This window comes from Hippoglossus hippoglossus, chromosome 6 (genome assembly GCF_009819705.1).
Source record: "Hippoglossus hippoglossus isolate fHipHip1 chromosome 6, fHipHip1.pri, whole genome shotgun sequence".
Lineage (NCBI taxonomy): Eukaryota > Metazoa > Chordata > Actinopteri > Pleuronectiformes > Pleuronectidae > Hippoglossus > Hippoglossus hippoglossus.
In genome coordinates, this window is record NC_047156.1 from 21,240,480 (window position 1) to 21,259,408 (window position 18,929).

The following is an 18,929-nucleotide window of genomic DNA, read 5'->3' on the forward strand; positions in this document are numbered from 1 at the left end:
GTGGTTTTGACGAATATGTCAAATAGATCAGATAATCACATCAACATGAGCTGTGTCGTCCTGCTGCAGTAACACCTGCCCACTGAGCAGAAGAATAACAATAACACACAAAACATGTTGGTTCTTCTCAGTGCTCAAACCTTCTTTCCCCGGAGACGATGTGTGATAGAAGTGGAACAAACAAGTGAAGGCAGTGAGTATCCAAACCAGTTATGGCGAGATGAAGAACCACAGAAATGCACAATGCCTCATTTTTATTGCACTAAAATCACATGTGAAGCCACAAACACTGGACGGCCTCTGATCTGCTGTGAAGCTGATATCTCTGGTGCTAGGGCGCCCCCTGCCGGGCAGATTGAGACCTTCGTTTAGTCTGTTTATTACAGTAGTGTCACAGAGTTATTAAGAGTGTCTTCTGCACAATAGTAAACAGGAGGTTTATGAGGTGGTTGTTTTAGTTACTATTCAAACATCAGGATTATGTATTGGTCACACACACAGTACAAGTGTTTTGAGAATGGTTTACATGATTATCGCCGTTTACTCTGGACTCAAACATCTAATTTCTACTGATGCCTTCACCGTCACAGTGGATCCTATGATGACTGTTTTTTGTCTGGTATACACAGACAGCTGATGATACCTGAGTCAGCTGCATCTGCCAGTGAAGACAGTGAGATGTTTATCCCTGTATAAATTCGGATCAGAGGGCAGGGCAAGGAGGTTATTCGTCAGATAGTTGGCAGGATTACCAAATACTAGAACAGATTACCATGACACTTAGTGAAAGGACATGGTATTTTATTTGGGGGGGGGGGGGGGGGGGTGATGCAGATCATAGGGCAGATCCAGGATTTTGTCTGTAACATACTTTGGTCAAAATACCACAAGGATCATTTAAAACAGCACCCTTTTTACCCTGTATAAAACAGCCCTCCACAGAGTGACCTGTTTTGAGTGCCTGTTCCTTTAAATGCTAATGAGCCAGCTCCCCCCTCCCCCCTCTCCCCCTTATGATTTTAAACGATATAAATTACATATTTTATATGATATAAATTATCAAATATGCATCCCATACTTTGTATTCCCCTTCTGTTGTCCTGGAGTTTTAATTTTCCCAATCACATAATTAAATGTCCCCCTCTGCCCATCCACTACAAGCACACAAGTAGACAGACAGAGAGAGAAAGAGAGGGGGGGGGGGGGGGGCTATGAAGACCATCATTTACCCCCGAACCCCGACATTCAACGGGTACAACAACAAGCGGAGAAAGCTGAATCGCGGGCTGACCTTATATATACAGTCTATGGGGCTGACCAGCGGAGAAATGCACGTCCCGTGTGAACAGCCAGGCGGCTGCGTGCTGGAGAACGGCGCTGCGCTGCCTCGCTGCGCTGCCTCGCTGCGGCGCTTCCGCGTCCGGTGTTAACCCGGCGTAACTACTGTAACCCGGCGTACAGTAGTGCTGAACACTGCGGAAGTCTTCCACACAGCCAGCAGTGTGGAAGACTTCCGCAGTGTTACAGTAGTGCTGAACACTGCGGAAGTCTTCCACACTGCTGGCTGTGTGGCGCTGACACAAATTCCAGCTCACGCATGGGAGAGCGAGCGGTCGCGCCCGAGCAGCTGCTGCAGCCTCCCAGTCCCAACGATCCAGACAAATGCCACATGTGAGTGAATCGCGGGCTGACCAGCGGAGATATGCTCGTCCCGTGTGAACAGCCCGGCTGCGTGCTTGGGAACGGCGCTGCGCTGCCTCCAGTGTAAACCCGGCGTAACTTGTGTCGGGGGACGGGGGGGTGGGGGGTGGGCCAAGACCATGTAGGGAGACTTCCAGTACCTTGTTACGACACAAAACCCAGGAAGCGCAATCGAGTCGCTCAAGCATGACGTTTCTGACTTAGAGGAACTATAACAAAACGTGCGAGCGTTTTTTCCCCAGAGTTTTTGGGTTGGTAGACATGCCAGATACCCACATTAACCTGTAGAAGCACTAACAAAGTGGAATTTGCATGCTATGTCCCCTTTAAAATATTGAATATTTTATTGAAGAATATTTCATGGTTTTTGATGAAAAAAAACACAATTAGCCATGTTTAAGTGATATTTATGAGTGTCTGCAATTTTAGTGCAGATCTTAAAAATCAGAATCTAGAGAATTTAAATGTGACTGTTGGGCCTTGGTGGAGGTATGGGCTTCACTGAGTGGCAGTCTAGTTTGTGACTTATTGATTTGCATGAAATTCACCCACTTTTCTTTTGTGAAGCTTTTAAAATTCTGTTTCTGAAATAAAGTATCTATAATAAATTGTATGGCAGATAAGATTTGTATGGATACAGAAAGTTGCCATGCATCTCAATGGACATTTCTTTGTGTTTAATAACTCATGTTTAAAAGTATTGAATGCAGATTTATTTCAGGAGTCCAGCCATTTACCAAAAACATCCCAGTCATTTATTTCTACACGACTTTCTACCTCTTATAAAAATCTGTCAACTCCATCTGATCTCTTTGCTTTTAGTGCAGCTGAGTGTAAACGCCTGAACTTGTGCACATTTCAGGGATATGTGAATAAAAACAGACACCAAAAATTAACAAAACTTGTAATCTTTATTGAAGATTTCTTTTAGAAAAAAATAAAATAAAACCTCAATGAACAGTTAAGTGCACCTTGGAATGCTCGTTGGTGAATGGACCCCATTTGATTGCTTGATTTTAATGCTCTTCCGGTGCGTTAAGATGGCGGCCACTGACACAGAATGATCCGAAGCCATTTCTCCAGGACCACAGGGCTGTTAGTGATTAATCAGAGTGGCCTGCACGATTTGCCCTAAAATCCCCCCTAAGTCCTGTTCTCCCCTGAGCTGCTCCCCTCAGCGGCGCTCTACTCCTTGGGCACTGCGAACGGCTTCTCCACCTCGATTGTGCCGCAGTCGTGGACGATAATGTCTTTCAGAGGCTTATCACGACCATCTGTCTTTGTGGCCTCGATCGTCCTCACCAAATCCTGGATAGAAAAAAAAGAAAAAAAAAGGAGAATGTTAGAAGGGTTCACTCAGATCAAAAGCTTATTCAATAAGATGGGAATTTTAACACAACAGGTTTATTCACCATCAAAATTAGACAAAGTGTCGAGCTCAGGCAAATTTATGTCTTGTGATAATTTTAAAGTTGACTTTTTTGTACATACAATTTACATCCAAGAATAAGCTGCAATGGTGGGCTGCTTTATCCATGACATTGACAACCTCACTGGTGGAAGTACTAAGATCCTTTAGTTGCCTAAAAGTAGCTATACAACAATCTGACAACACACAACTTAAGATCCTTTTAAGTACGATCAGTAAATTGTATATAAAACTTAAAGGGTAAGAGCATCATTGCTCTCGTGGTAGAGAATGGCCCCCTCTTAGTTAAATATTTCAATTATTACTGATGCATTAATGTACAAGAATCCTTTTATTGTTGTAGCTGACTAAAGTGGAGCGAGTGTTAACTACTTTACATGTTGCAGGCTGCTCAAACTCAGTGTAGCCAATGAGATTTATATTCATGATACGATTCTGAGTCCGTTTGCACTTTTCAGTGTCAAAGTAGGTTGTTATGACATGCAAAGGAATTTAAGTTAGAGACAATTGACAAGTGACGATTTCAATCAAAGCTACTCAAAGTCAAAAAGACGATGCCGTACATCAAACAGTTTCCTGAAAGCTTGTGCAGCTGAACCACCTTTGTTCAAACTATAAAAAGGAGTTTTAGCTCTGGAAATATTTTGTACATCAAAGAAACAACGGCTTTCCTATGATTTCTAATCGTGGTGCACTTGACGAGGGCATCGAGAAGGAACTGGTGTTTATTTTTTTCTGAAACCCTCTTTGCCATTTTTGCTATCTAATCAGTTACTGTAGATATGCAGACAACAAACTAGATGCAACATCTTTCTGAGAACAGCCAACTGCACCCTTCAGATCTGTTTTTTCCAGACACCAACATGGGACTCTCTTTCAACCCAAGTACTTAATATGATCGCCTTCAGACCAGACACTCACCATGCCCTCCAGAATTTTTCCAAAGACGACATGTTTGCCGTCCAGCCACGGAGTCGTAACTGTGGTGATGAAGAACTGGGAGCCGTTGGTGTCTTTGCCAGCGTTGGCCATGCTGAGCCATCCGGGGCCGTAGTGCTTCAGCTTGAAGTTCTCATCGGGGAAACGATCTCCATAGACGCTCTTGCCTTCGAGGAGGAATCAATATTTATGTCATTTAGAAAATCTGTTCCAGGATGTTTGGTTCTCGTTGCTTTCACTCTCTGTGACCGTTGCATCATTCTGTTTACTTAATTGCTGCCAAATGTTTACCTTCACTTCATTTGATGACATTTCGTTTCAAATACTGAACCTGAACTCTTAATATGGGCATCTGACTATCAGCACAGTGACACTTGTGAAACAGCTCCTAGCAGAAAATTCAACTCTTCCTAGTAAAATAATTTTCTCTGCAATTAGGTCATAAATATATATAAAACGATAGACACGTCCATTCAGGAAAGCTTAGATGCTCAGAGGATCGTTGGAGATCTTCTAACGTGAATAGAAATAATAGATACATAGAAAGTGTTGAAGTACACAATTGGAATTGGACATTTTCAAGACAGCTTTGAAAGAACTGCTTCTGATAAAAAAATGAAGCCAGTGTGTTCAGGAAGGCACCGATGTAATAAATATGAAAGTACATTTTTGCAGGAAAAAAAGAAAAGTCAAGTTGTAAATAAAGTTCTTTATGTGTTAGTGGCCATCTTACCTCCAGTGCCGTCTCCTCTGGTGAAGTCTCCGCCCTGGATCATAAAGTCCTTGATGACCCTGTGGAATTTGCTGCCCTTGTAACCGAATCCTTTCTGTTTAAACAGAACAAAAATAAAAACAATAAAGAAAACTTGACAAATCTTAAACAGGAGCAGCTGCCAGTATTTGATATTTTACACCATGTAGGTCAAATGACTTTAATGATTCAAAGGTGAGTCTCCGGGACATAGTGATGTGTCATTCAGGTAAATTAATGTGTGTAAATGGTTCTTTCCCATCACAGTTGATGCACAGTCATGTCAGTCGAGGATGACACCGTTTGGGAGCACGTTACATTCCAAACTGTGTGTCAATTTCTCACTGTGATGGAAATAAAGAGCAAACAACGAAATTGTCTTTGTATATTTATTAAGAAAAAGAGTTTTCGCAAAAGGAATCGACCCAGAGCTCTGCACAGCTCACTGTCAGAGAGTCGATAAGAAATAAAGTCATTATTACCGACTTATGACAGAAATGACCTTAGATGAAGTAGGTGGCTTCACTACACGTCATAGGGAGGGAAGGAACACCACATGAGCGCTTATTGGAATTAAAAATTTGCACCAAAGAGGTATTTAAGACCAGCTGAAAAAGAAAGGTAATGTGGGGGTGAAATTCACACTCACCTCTCCTGTTGCCAGCATGATAAAGTTGTCAGCAGTTTTGGGAACAGTTTTCCCAAACACGCCGATGACAATTCTTCCTGCATCTTCATCTCCGATTTTAATGTCGAAGTACACCTGGAAAAGATGGAAAGATAAGAAGTCAGTTTATACTCCAGTGAGGAAGAAAATTCCTTTACTACTTTTTGTAGCAATATTGTTATTTTGTATCAAAATGGATGGCTTGGCATAATTGTACGGCAGATGAGGAGTTATTTTAGAGACATTACCCACATCATAATACAATGTCATTCATCAATAAGTGCCATCCTCTTTTTCTTTTAAATGGAGAGTTTGACTGAAGCTTTATCAGTGTAATTGTTTTCATCATCGTTCAAGTTGTCCACTAGTTAGTTGATGAACCCTTTTCTCTGTGAAGTCAGACTGACGTGAGGAATGTCCATTGTAGCTGGCGTCTTCAAATGTCTTTTATCAAACCTACAAGTCAAAACCCACAGATGCTAAATTAACTGAGTCTGACAGAGAGAAGCAGCAACTTGTCCCATTTGAGGGGCTTGAACAAATAACTAAAAAGAAAATCTGCATATCGCCAGTTAATTCTCTTAGTTTAATCGCCTAACTGTTGAAGCTCTAATCCTCTGGTGCAAGGTTATCCAGGAGTTAAGCGCCTCTTATAACCTAAACACCAAAACGCTTTTCTCTTCAGAGCTCTTCTGCAAATCCAAACTATAATGTCTTTAAATCCTGTATCCTACACAAGAGCTGCTCTTCTTCAACAGACATGCATGTGCAATAGATGAGATTTGGCCTCGTGAGTCTTTCTCAGATTATTTCAGGTGCTGAGACGGAGGTGGTCAGATCTAGAAACAAAAAGCCTCGGGGTCAGTTCACAGCTTCAGGATCACTGTAGACGTGGACGCGGCTGCTGCTGCTGCACCCACTGTGTTAACCTGCAGGGGCCCCGAGCTGCAGCCCAGTGGCTTCCACAGCAGGAGACTGGTGTGTGTTAGCTCGACTCCTGCAGCGGAGATCAGAGCTTAAAAAAGGGACGTGGAGCAGATTTAAATGGAAGCGTCCGCACAGAGCAGACAGAGCAGGAAACTGTAGCTAGCTCCACTGGGCTAACCCCCGTCGTCCATTTAGCTGTATTCACCCTGCAGCAGAGGCTAGCCCGCTAATGTGTGATGGTTACAATGTCAGTGGAGAGGTTTAACAGCAGCCACAGGTAGCTCAGTAGCACAGAGGAGCCTGAATGTCAGCAGCTACATGCTAACCAAGACAGTGACGTGGCTCTGAAGGCAGCTCGCGTCCAGCGGTTCGCTGTGATTTCCCGGTGATGGCCCCCCCCCTTACCTTCGCGGTTACTTTGGGGCCTTTCTTCTTCTCGTCCGCGGACGAGCCATTGGGGAAGGCGAGGAAAATGAGCGACCCCACGATGATCGTGACGGCGACGAGTAACTTCATCCTTCTCTCGCAGAGCCTAACCATCAACAAGAAGAGTACGAGCGGCCCGAGAGGACGGCCTGAGTTTTTCTGTTAGCTTTTATAAGAGCCGGGACAGTGAGGGGGGGGCAGGGATGCAGGTCCTGGGTGGAGACTGAAGCCGCGGCCGCTCCGCCCTCGCGGCTTCCGTACAGCGCTGCGTGAGAGCCGCTGACGCACCGACCTCTGATTGGTGCACGTCCCCGCAGCGTCTCAGCCAATCAGCTGCAGCCGCGTACCGGCGCCGTGTATTACAGGTCTCATCAGGGAAGTGACAGAAAAACTCCAACCGTCGGAATGCAGGCCCGGAGCCACACTGCTCAGGTGGGGGAGGGGGAGGGGGTTTTCAACCAACAGGGTTTTCAACCAAGCTGAGATATAATAATAATAATAATAATAATAATAATAATAATAATAATAATAATAATACAACATGCATAGACTTGCGGTACCAAGCTTGTTTTACGGGAAGGGAAGCACACAAGCAGGTGATATGTGTTCCAGTGAGGAATCTGTGAAGTGACAACACTGCAGTGAAACACAACACTGAAGATAATTTGTAATGATCCATGTCATTGATTTAAAATACGTTGAAAAACAAGTTCAACAGCCCAGTTTGCTTTAGTAGATGAACAAACTGTGAACACCTGGAGACCTGAGTGTGATCGATCCGTCCGTTTTATGAATCGATATCGTATCATTCAAATGAAGATCAATTTTAATCAGACAATAGTTTAAACCCAGCCCTGTGTCCAACCAGCAATTAGCAAATCAGGAAATTCTGATGGGGCGATTGAAATAAACGTGATTGGCATATTCATACGGCACAGAATAAAGTTGACCAATTGGGTGGGCAGAGTAGAAATTTGCCCACTTCTAGATCCGGGCCCGCTAGAAAAAGACTCTAAAGAGAAGAATGGCAAAACATTTCAAATGACTTCTATACAACAACTTTAAGAAAAAGTTACAAAACTGTTCAAATTTTCAATGAACTTTTTAGTTTTTAGTTAACTGCACCAAATTGCGCACACTCATGAATATAACTCCCCTTAACATAATGCTAATCATTTCTACTCAATCAATCAAATTATATTTGTATGGCCCATATTCACAAATCACAATTTGTCTCATAGGGCTTAACAAGGTGTGACATCCTCCGTCCTTAACGCTCAACAAGAGTAAGGAAAAACTACCACAACCTGAAACCTCAGAGGATCCCTCTCCCAGGACGGACAGAAGTGCAATAGATGCCACGTGTAACCGAGAACATTATTTACAACATTGATTAGAGGAAACAGTTTGTAACATAATGGAAAGTAAATCAATTGAGGAGTTATTGTCAATAATGGTAGAGTATGTTGAAAATACTAGATCAGCTGCCACCAGAATCCACAGTCCATCATCAGGATCTACCATCGTGATCCACCATCAGCTGCCACTCGATCATAATCCACTACCGCCACTATTCACCATCAGCTGCCAATACGATCACGATCCACCATCATGATCCACGTAGCTGAAGTCCTGGAAGTGCAAACGATAACAAACAACAAGTTAATTTGCCATGATGTTCCCCCTGCATCCTGCCTACTAGGTAGATGATTTAAATGTAAACCATGAAAAAGAATATATCTGAGACATTCTTTTAAATGTTTGTTGTCTAAGAGTTAGCAGAAGACTGACAATCCATACTGTATAAATGCTTGGGAGACTCAACGCTCCGATCGGCTACAAATATTTTGTGGAACCTGTTTCACCACATTTGCAACGTTAGAGCTGCATCTTCCAACTTTACAAAATTGTATCTCACAAAAACTCCTGGGTCTCATGATTAATGCAACGCTCGGTAAAAATATATATCTTGAAAGTGTAATGTATTGGTGCATTATCATGAGCAAATTCTCAATCAATCGAATCACCGCAAGATGTGCAAACATTGAACTGGGGTGTTTTGGGGCTCCTGAGGTTTTAAGATCCTGGGGCAGCTGCAGGCTTTGCCTGAAGAAATGCTAAAATACTCAAAACTATTTCTCAGAGCACAAGTTTTTAAAATAGTCACCCATTGTTTTTTCATTCAAGAACTCAATGATTCAAATAATAATTTCAGCATTAACTACAAATATATTCCATATTCTGCAGCGACACAATCACAAACAAGACCAACTCTACTGTTTATACATATTTTAATGACTACTACAAGTAAATGACACTTGTCGACAGTTATAATTGTTAAAAACATGAGACGAACTATGAAGTGAGTAAAGTTGAATAGATTGTACTTGCTAAAAATAAATGGGGAGTGGGTGGTGGGGAGGGTTAAGGTTACATTCACCTTTGCAGGCACACCTGCCACTTCCTACTAGTGCAAAGAATTTAATCCGCTGAATGCCATACATCTCTCTGTTGTATTTTTGCATTAAGACTATTATTATTGCATGCCTTCAGTGGCAAGTTGAGGTATACAAAACACATTGTTCTGACAGTTACATACTGTACTTCTGACATGATTAAGGAAATAAAAAAACAAAAAACAAACCACGTAACAGCAATTTTCTTATATGCTTGGATTTAAATCAGGTTTGTTACATTGGAAGCGTTTATGAGTTCCTAGCCAATCGTGTTACGTTATCACATTTTTAGACATGAGAAAACAATACATGACAAGAAAGAATCTGTACAAACAACAGTAACCCTGATAACATGTGTCCTACACCACAATTTCAAGTTTTATTCTCCCTTTAACTTACTGCCAACTGAATCTGATTGTAAACTGAGCTTTACTGCATAAAAGTGTGTGACATTTCAGTATATTATTTGAAAATGAATATAACAACTCTGCATCAGAAATGTACAAACAACAGAGATGATAACTGTCGTCTGTACTTTGTGGAGTTTCCAAAATGAAGCATCTTTAAAGTGGGCGTGTTTGGACAAAAAACTGAGAAAACCCAAAAGCTGTCTCACTCACTAGTATTAGTTCATCCTCTCAGGAAAAGTAACAAAAACATCAAGTGTGTGTGTGGACAAGTCCGACACCCGTGGGAGAAAGAATGTTTCTATTTGACGTGGATGCACCAAAAGTTGACGAGATACAAAGAACATCAAGAATACCACTTCGATTCTACCGTATAGTAAGATGCTCTTCAGTTTAGAGTTCTATTATTTAAGTGTGTGTTTATATGTATCTGAGGGAGAACTCATGTGAAAAATTCATTTGCTTGGCTCTGAAATAGAAATAAAACATTTTAACAATAACTTTATATTTTCCCAAGGCACAGCGTACTGAAGATATGCAGGTAAATGTAAATTAGGTGCGAGCCGACAAAACTCTTTGGAGTTTGTGAAGATGGCTTTTATCTGAGCCATGTGCAAAGAGTCCGGCCACCTCACAGCCCAGTCAGATCCAGTTCTGTTGGGTTCTGCCTCAGTTTCTACATCAGCCAGTGGGTGTAAGAGGAGGGAGGACAGAGGAGACTAAAGCAGACTGGAGGAGTCATCAGGCAGGATTTAAATTGTCACCATTCAGCACATTGGGAAGGACGACACTGAACCTGGCTCAGGACACAGAGGTTTGAACTGGTTCAGAAACATGACTCCAACCCAACAACTACAGCTGCAGCTGCAGGGGGAACTTCACTGGGTCTTCTTAGCACATCCCATCAACATTTTCCAGACAGTGTCACATTGAAGCAAACCTCAGAAGGGCTGCTGGGTTTTTAACTCTGAGTAAACTAGTCCCTCTGCTGAGATAGCATCCCCGAGCCCAACTGTCCGAAGCGGCTGTTTGCAGACCAGTACTGGTGTGAGGTGGAAAGTGACGTTTCCGCGACGCCACACCACAACAGGCTCTGCTGGGTTCAGGGACAACTTCTCTCGCGGCTCAAAGTGCGAGCTGTGAAACTCTAGCGGGGCTTTTAGCTCCACTTTGCTAATATCAACTGACTGGAGCCCGCAGGCCTGACTGCTGGCCACTCGTGCTCCAGCCATCACAGCTGCCGCCTCATTCGCCCAGTATCCCTCCACTGTAACCAGGATGTGGTAAGCCAGTGTGTGGAAGTGAATGCGAGTGAGGTCGGCCTCCGACGATGGGTCGGTGCGGCCGTGCTGCTCCAGGATCCAGAGGAGGATGTCGCTGACCTGCCCCACATCAGGGATGCCTTTCCAGGCCTCCATGTCTGCATGAGGCCCCTCGCCGGCCTGAGAGAGGAAGAGCAGCTCCTGCTCGTTCAGCCCGATGGAGCTGACAATGGGCATAACCTGCTAACATGAAACAGGCAAAAAACTAAATGTTAAATATACAGACCTCTTAAGGGATTAGTGAAATTTGAATCTTTTCTGTGACAGGGACTCAGTGAACTGTTTTCCACATGTACCTCCTGCATGATGCTGTTCATGTAGTCTTTGTCGGTCATGCTTGCCAGCTCCAGGTGGATGGGAATTTCTTTACGGATGTCAGATATGGCCGACACAGCCTGGAAAGAGGAAGCAATTTGAGTCACTGCTGTATGAGCATGCAGACATATTGTATGATATATATGATATACATACAATAAAAGTATGCATGTTTTAAAAAGGGCCACAGCAGAGAATTTTTCTCTTTAGTGCAAAATCAAGCCTGTTTCACTAACAAGGCTGGTTACCATGATCATACTAATCTAATGTTTCTTAGTTTTCGTGCTATGGAATTGGATGATTTACGATAATATAATATTCAATACAGAAGAGTAAATATGATCTGAGAGGTGGTTGAAGTAGTTTGTTGCTTAAAGAGCTAAAAAAAGGAGACACGTTTCTATTGTTGTGGTTAAAGTGTGGAACAGTGTCAATATAAATTTAAATTGACAACACAATAAATTCATATTGGTTGTTGTTGTTTGATGTGTTGCTTTCTTTTCTGTTTTCCCATTTTTGAGGGTGGAGACGTTTTACTTCAGTATTAAAGGAGGTTCGTTTAGAGCGAAGGCGGGTGACTAATAATTTACTCAAAACAGACAGTTTGTACTGTCCATGTTGTTGTTTGTATTATGTGTGCACATTATATTAAAGTTAAAGTTTTTTCGTTAATATTCACTACCATAAACTAGAAGAACAGATGAATGATCCTTCATCTTCACTTTTCACAGAATTATCCAACATCTATGAAAAAATTTTTTTGCTGCGATACAGCAATTGAAGTTTAATCTATTGTGAAAATAAAATGAGCAGAGATTCTGAAAAGTGACCTCTTTCAGCCGCTCCTCCCAAAGCTCTCTGCCCTGACCCTCCATCATGTGGAGCCCCGACAGGACCACCAACTCTGGCTCAAACTCCTCCAGACTCTCCACAAACGTCTCCAGTGAGCTCATCTCCCCGTTGGACACGTCATGAGAGAAGATGAAGCGGTTGGCTTGAGACGCCCGAGTTGAACCCCATTGTTCACCTACAGACAGAGAACAAGACCAGACACAACTGTTGTATTACAGGCATAACAGGGATCTAACAGGGATCAAGGTAAAAACAACAGATACTGTAGGCGGTGCAGGGTGCTCTCTCGCTCTACCTGCTTTATATTCCAGAATAAGGTGATATTCATCCATCTCCTGAAGAGAATCTGGTGGAACGATAATCTGCTCATCCAGCATCTCATGAAGTTTAGGACCGACTGGACCGCATAACAAAACCTGGGGTGTGAAAAATATTGACACTCAACCACGATCACACACTCAACAAATCTAGTTCACTGGTATTGAACTGCGGCTCTCCAACTGAGCAGTCATGTAGTGGACTCATTCTATTTTTCAATTGGTTTTGTATAACATGGGGATTTAGACAGAAGTGTCTTTCGGAATTTTTGTATCAATACAATCATATTTCTTAACCCAGGTATTCTGAATTGTGTTATAATTCTGTGTCCACGTGGTTGCAAAGGCAACTTTTTAATCACATAAAACTTGTTCTCCTGTGATATGCTTCACATTTTTCGAGTGGGGGGGGGGTTTCTGCACTACCGGAGACTGCACTTCCAGGACCACATTTCAGATCTAACATAACATTTTTCATTACACTGCCACCTAATGTTGCAAGACAGAAATTGCTAGTATTTAAGTGGAATAAACTTTCAAAACTTGGGTTTTAGAAATGCAGTACCGAGACTGCAGCTTCTGGTATTGCAGGAATATAATATAGCATTTTTCTCATGTTCATTATTTCTTTAGTTCAATAGTCTATGGATTTCTGCAAAGAGAGGCACTCAAACATTACTCTTTACTGCTAAACTACCTGACACTGGTTCAACTGGCCACCTTAGATCAGTGATGGTTATTTAAAAAGGGTCACTCAAATATTTAATAGTTCATTAATTTAGGTTAAGTGCAAGAGTTTGTGACAGAAGTAGAATCATACCATCAGGTCAGGGTAGGTGGCGAGCTTCTGACCAATGAGGGCAGCATTCCCTCCCACATACAGCTGAAAAAAGACAAAAGTAAAGTTAATCAGAAAGAGGGTAATTTACAAAGTGATTAACTAAAATGAAAATAATTTAGTCTTTTGAGAAAGTTTAGGGAGTAAGGTCGCCTTGCCTTTGCACCGGGGTATTCTGCTGCTGCTCGTGCGATCCACTGAAAGACCTCCTTATCGCTGAAGAAGCGCTCAGCGGCTGCTCCACGCCCCATGTAATGGATGAAGGCCTCCTTCAAGTCCTCTTTGGAGTGTAAGACTTCATGATCCAGGCCGGTGCCAGGGTCCACAGCCAGAGCCTGCAGTAGTCCCACTCCAGAGACAACCACATCCACACAAGCATTTACCCTGAACAGGGGAGGACACCATCAAAGTTATGGAGAAACACTAACTATGAGTTATTAATAAGATAACAAATTATTCAATTTAGACTAGAATTATTAATAATCCAAGATATAGAATATACCGAATATAGGTTTTTAAGGAAGATACAGACAAATGAGTAAAAAAGTCACATTGTCTGCTTGTTTTAACTGGATATTCTCCAGGTTCACCAGTTTAAATTCAAGAACTTTTAAATATCATATAAGCCAGTAAGAATATTTAGGCTGAAAATTATTTTTATACATTTACATGACTTTTTTCTCATTTTTCCAAGCTGTAGGTCACAATACCTCCTAACTATACACCGAATACAAAAAATAGATGGGCAGCAGAAAACTGATGGATTAGTTAATAAAAACTATTTCTTTACACATATACATTTTACATAACACCAGACATTTGAAACAATGAGATTTTAGTTATTGCTAACATCTAACACAGAAACATTTATAAGTCACTCTATTAACTGCAGCAGGCTAAACCCTCTCGGTAATGTGCCCCAGCTACATATTCTGATTCACTTTGAAATATTCTACATTTTAAGTTATTTCTCCCTTTACTTTTCTCATTGGTAGAAACAAACTGTGGGCAGTCCTTCAGTTCCAGCTAATCATCACCTTCCACCTATTTAAAAAAAAATGCTGATGTGGGTGTTGGCTGCTCTACAGCAGCCTAAAGGCTATAGGTTATAGGTGGACAGTAATATAATTCACTGGGGGAGCCCTGTCTTGGACCACGCCCTCTAAGCTGGGACTGACTCTTGATAATAAATTCCTTCTGACTAGCAGAGCTGACTGCCTGCAGCCTATCAACATGCCACAGTGTTCAGAGGAGCTGCAGGGGCACTGACGTGGGAATGAATACCAACTTCAGGTGACTGCTTTGAGGCTAAAGAAAGATATTTCCTAGGCCCTGTTCAGACCTGGTATTAAAAGTGGGCAGTGTTAAGTTCATCCACTGTTTCACATTATCTAGACAAGTAAAACGTAAGCCGAGCTCTACCACCCTGATATCTTCCAAAAAACCCACTAATGAGGGTCATATTTATTATTTTTGCAATTTCAGTTAAAGGCTCAATGTACGAGCATAAATATACACAAAGAAAGGCAGTTATGCAACTTTTATCTATCCAAAGCACAATATTCACATTAATAACAGTTCATATTGATATACAACATCTGTTCCATGCACAATATTTAGCTTCTCAGTTCAACAATATGTTCTGCAGAGGAGCTGCTACTTCAGCACAATGTTTATGCATAGGCTTAGCCTTGAATATGGCCATAAATATGACTATTTCCTTTTATTATAGTAGTCATGTGTACTCAAATAAATACCAGTACTATACACTATGAAGCTGTGCATCTTCCGCTCCTGACAATATTTCACAATAAAAAAACATTTTAAACAAAAGAATGGATTCCGTCACCAGAAACGCTGCAGTGCTTTTATTTTGACACACGCATACAGAAAGTGTTGCAACCATTTGTTTGTGACATAAATCCATCCGATAAACATTAAACCTCAGGTGAAAGATAATTTTCTCAGTTTATTCTGCAGTCAACCACAATGCTTCAAAGTAAAAGCACTCCAGCGAATCCATTCATTTGATCTAACAGGACTTTGATTGTTATCGCAAGACCGGAAGATGCACGCTTCATACCGTAGAGTCCTGGTGTTTAGTTTAGTACATAATCCGACTTGTATTGAGTTTGGGTTAGAGTGATTAGATCTTAGGATGCATTGACGATGCATGTACTTCATGCTGACCACTTGTGATGGGATGACTCAGAATAGATGTTGATATCAGGTCTAAACAGGATCTGTGTAAACATGTAGCTCGGTTACTCACCCTACGGCCACTTTGCTCCACTGGCGTGTTGGTAAAGTAATGAGAGTTTCCCAGGCAGCAGAGATCACCTGCTCCTCACTCTTCTGGCTGCTCAGAGTGTGAGATGATGACCAAAACACCGGCAGGTTGATGTACTGCAGAATCTGCTCTGGCAGCTCCGAGCTGCCTTGGTAGAAATATCCAACAGCCAATGCCAGCAGGGCCGCTGCTGAAGCCTTCCTCCACATGATGCTCCCACACACTCCTGCAACACAGGAAAACAGTTAAAAGCCTGTCTGCACAACTGTCTCCGAAATGTCTCCAGAGTTTCAATGGTCAGATGCATTCACAACGACACAGAGATCATCGGAGTATATAAGTGAGGGATAACACATTATCTGGGGTTTTTACAATGGGCCTGGCATGAGATACTCTGGAGAAAATCCAGAGGCTCTCACTCAGACATTTGCTTTCTCACACACAGCCCCTTTGAAGAATGTCAGGAGAGTATGCAGAGTTCATTGCATGTCTGAAAGCAGCTTTAAGATAAACTATTTTTAGAGACTAGAAGAACCTGCTTCAAATGGTCTGGGCCCCACATACAGTAGCCCTGATCTCAACATCATGGAGTCAGTGTGGGATTACATGAAGAGACAGTCAACAGGACTGTTGAGGACTTACATACCTGCCATGTACCCTGAAAAACTATTACTAAGGTAAACTGTTGCAGTCGCAAAAATCAGCATTGAACCATCTAAAGAATCAGATCCAGAACACATCTGCTTTGATTCGAACAAAGGAAAAAACAGAGCACAGTGGTTCTCAAATCACTGGTGGCTACTAGAGGCTCTAAGAATGTACTTTTACTGCTTGTCCATCAACCTGACGTTGAGACCTCACAAGTCATCTGGTTCAGATCTGCTCTGGTTCCTAAAGTTGGCTCTAAAAATGGTGACGCCGCTCTTATCTTTCATGCTGCTCACATCTGGAACAAACCACCTGAAGATGTCAGACCAGAGACAATTATTCTATAAAATTTTAAAGCTACACATTTTTGTCCTTTTTAATGTTGCTTTCTATATTATTGGATACATTTCACTATTTTTTTCTCTAATCGAATTCTCTTCATATATTTTTGCAATATGTAAAGCACTTTAATTTGTTTTGTGTATAAAATATGTTAGATAAATACATGTACCATGTTTTTTTAGCTGTTTACTGCACTTAGTAAGGAGTTAAAATGATTTTCAAAAGCTTGTGGCTTCTTCAGTTTGTATTTGCACCAAATATCAGAGGTTGCCAACGCTGGGGTCTGCACCACAACAACGGGTCACAGGATAATTCTGAGGGGTCACGCGATTTAAAATGCACGCCTGCCACGTTAAACGGTTGGTTTGTTCAGACTTTCACTGAGTTTTAAGTGAATTGCTGGACATATTTTATCTCTCCAAGCACATAAGAGGTATTCAAAATAGCTCACTCAGATATACACATCAGGGAAGACTTTGCTTTAATTCAAGGGGTCACAAGCCAAGACAGTTGGGAGTCTAGACTATAAATGACAAATAAAGGAAATGAGCTTTATTCTGCACTCATGGAGCACTTTAATAGGAACACCTGTACAACTATTTGGCATCAACAGCATGAATCCATGGACCCAACCTGCCTTTAGTCAACAGCTGCTGGTGGTGTTATAGTGTGTGGAAGATTTTCTTGGCACAGTTTGGGCCACTCATTATCTACTCATCACTATGCCGACGGAGGGGTGGGTGAAGTGTTTGAGCACACAAAACACTTTCGGAGTCTCAGGGGTAAACAGTGTTGCAGCTAAATCCAATACAATTGAAGTAAATGGGACTCCTTCTTCAGACGTAAAAAAACCCAAAAAATAACATAAAATGTCTCCATGCTGCTCCTGTGGTGTCATCCAAGTGTCCGTAAGCCCCGACATTCAGTATGGAGGCATTTTATGTTATTTTCTGTTTGTTTGTTTTACATTTGAAGAAGTGGTCACCATTTACTTCAATTGTATTGGATTTGGCTGTGTTTGTGGACTCAAACACTTCACCCATCCCCTCCATCTGCATTTTGAGTGAACTATCGCTTTAATACCAATGACTCATTTGAGTACAGCCTATGAATATTATGGTTGACCATGTCCACAAGTAACTCATCATTGAATGGCTACTTCCAGTGGGATAAAACAACGTGCAAGTAGTACTGAAAGTGTTTTGAGAGCCAGGGAGGCCTCGCCCATTGTGAACTTTGTGTTCCTGATCAAGTGTCACCCAGTTTGTTTTACAGTACAATTTACAGCATGCGAGCCACCCCCCCCCCCCCCCCTCTGCAGATAATCCTGTTTTAATTCTGTCTTTAACTCAGTAGCTGATCTCCACATTTACACCTGCACTGACGAACAGGTCCACTTCACTGTTTATGTCACAGCAGACTGAGGAAAACATGAGAATGTTACTTTAAACTACGTCTGCAGAGTGGCAGCCCTGCAGAGAGCCTGACACTGAGAGAAGATACACAGAATATACACATTAAGATAAGCAGCTGTCAATGAGTCGGTAACATAATGAAAAGCAAAAGGACAGAGCAGCGTTGACATTAAGTTTCAATGGGACAGGAGAAAGAAGCCTGATCCACTCGAGCAGTGCTACAGCTGAGTTCCTGCTAACGTGGAAACTCACTCAGTCAGTTAGCTCACATGCTAACACCAGCACGCAGCGTCTATCTGTGGCTTCAGTTAATCAAAGCTAATCTGACAGTAGCTTTAGCCTGCTCGGCTCAGCCAGCTCATTGAGAGGAGGACTCTTTTACACACTACACCTCAGTTTCATTCACAGCGGCTCGGACAGACCAAGAGGCTTCACAGGTGCGTGTTAGCGGGACGTACCGACAAAGTGACTGCGGGCTTCGGGTTTGTCCGTGAGGAGGAAGAGGAGAGTCCGGCAATACGCGACACTTCACACACACAGCATTAGTTTGGTGGAGGCTGCCGGTGCTGGGAGGAAGAGGAGGAGGAGCAGGAGGAGGAGAAGAGCTGCTGCTGCTGAGACTCACTGAGCTCAGGCTGTGCAAGTCATTGAAGAGCTGAGAACAAACACACACACACACACAGCTGAGAGCCACACCGGCTTCCGTCCACCGCTATGCGCATGCGCACCAGACATGCTCATAGATACAGTACGTCAAGTGAGTTTTTTTCACAACTTTATTTAGAACATTTTGTACAACTCCAGAAGGAAAAAGGATTTAGAACTACAGGGCTAAAGAAACAAGTAAATAGATCTAAATAAATGAATAAACTAAATGTACTTAAAGT

General features: G+C 42.2%; 2 protein-coding genes across 3 annotated transcripts; both read right to left on the reverse strand.

Annotated features, from left to right (window-relative positions):
* Positions 1–2,592: 2,592 nt before the first annotated feature.
* Positions 2,593–7,077, reverse strand: ppib (peptidylprolyl isomerase B (cyclophilin B)). Its single transcript, XM_034589045.1, has 5 exons — positions 6,820–7,077; positions 5,470–5,583; positions 4,803–4,896; positions 4,052–4,236; positions 2,593–3,009 (listed from the first exon to the last, which is right to left on the reverse strand). The coding sequence occupies exons 1-5, from the start codon at positions 6,952–6,954 to the stop codon at positions 2,887–2,889; spliced, it is 651 nt and encodes a 216-aa protein (XP_034444936.1). The 5' UTR covers positions 6,955–7,077; the 3' UTR covers positions 2,593–2,886.
* Positions 7,078–9,112: 2,035 nt separating this feature from the next.
* Positions 9,113–18,781, reverse strand: adpgk (ADP-dependent glucokinase). Of its 2 annotated transcripts, none has more exons than XM_034588993.1 (8): positions 18,501–18,711; positions 15,620–15,863; positions 13,506–13,731; positions 13,330–13,392; positions 12,488–12,608; positions 12,171–12,367; positions 11,322–11,420; positions 9,113–11,208 (listed from the first exon to the last, which is right to left on the reverse strand). In XM_034588993.1, exons 2-8 carry the CDS (start codon positions 15,844–15,846, stop codon positions 10,645–10,647), a joined length of 1,497 nt encoding a protein of 498 aa, XP_034444884.1. In that variant the 5' UTR covers positions 15,847–15,863; positions 18,501–18,711; the 3' UTR covers positions 9,113–10,644. The 2 variants fall into 2 exon arrangements, with proteins under 2 accessions (XP_034444884.1, XP_034444886.1); XM_034588995.1 differs by having other exon boundaries at positions 9,116–11,205; positions 18,501–18,781.
* Positions 18,782–18,929: the final 148 nt, after the last annotated feature.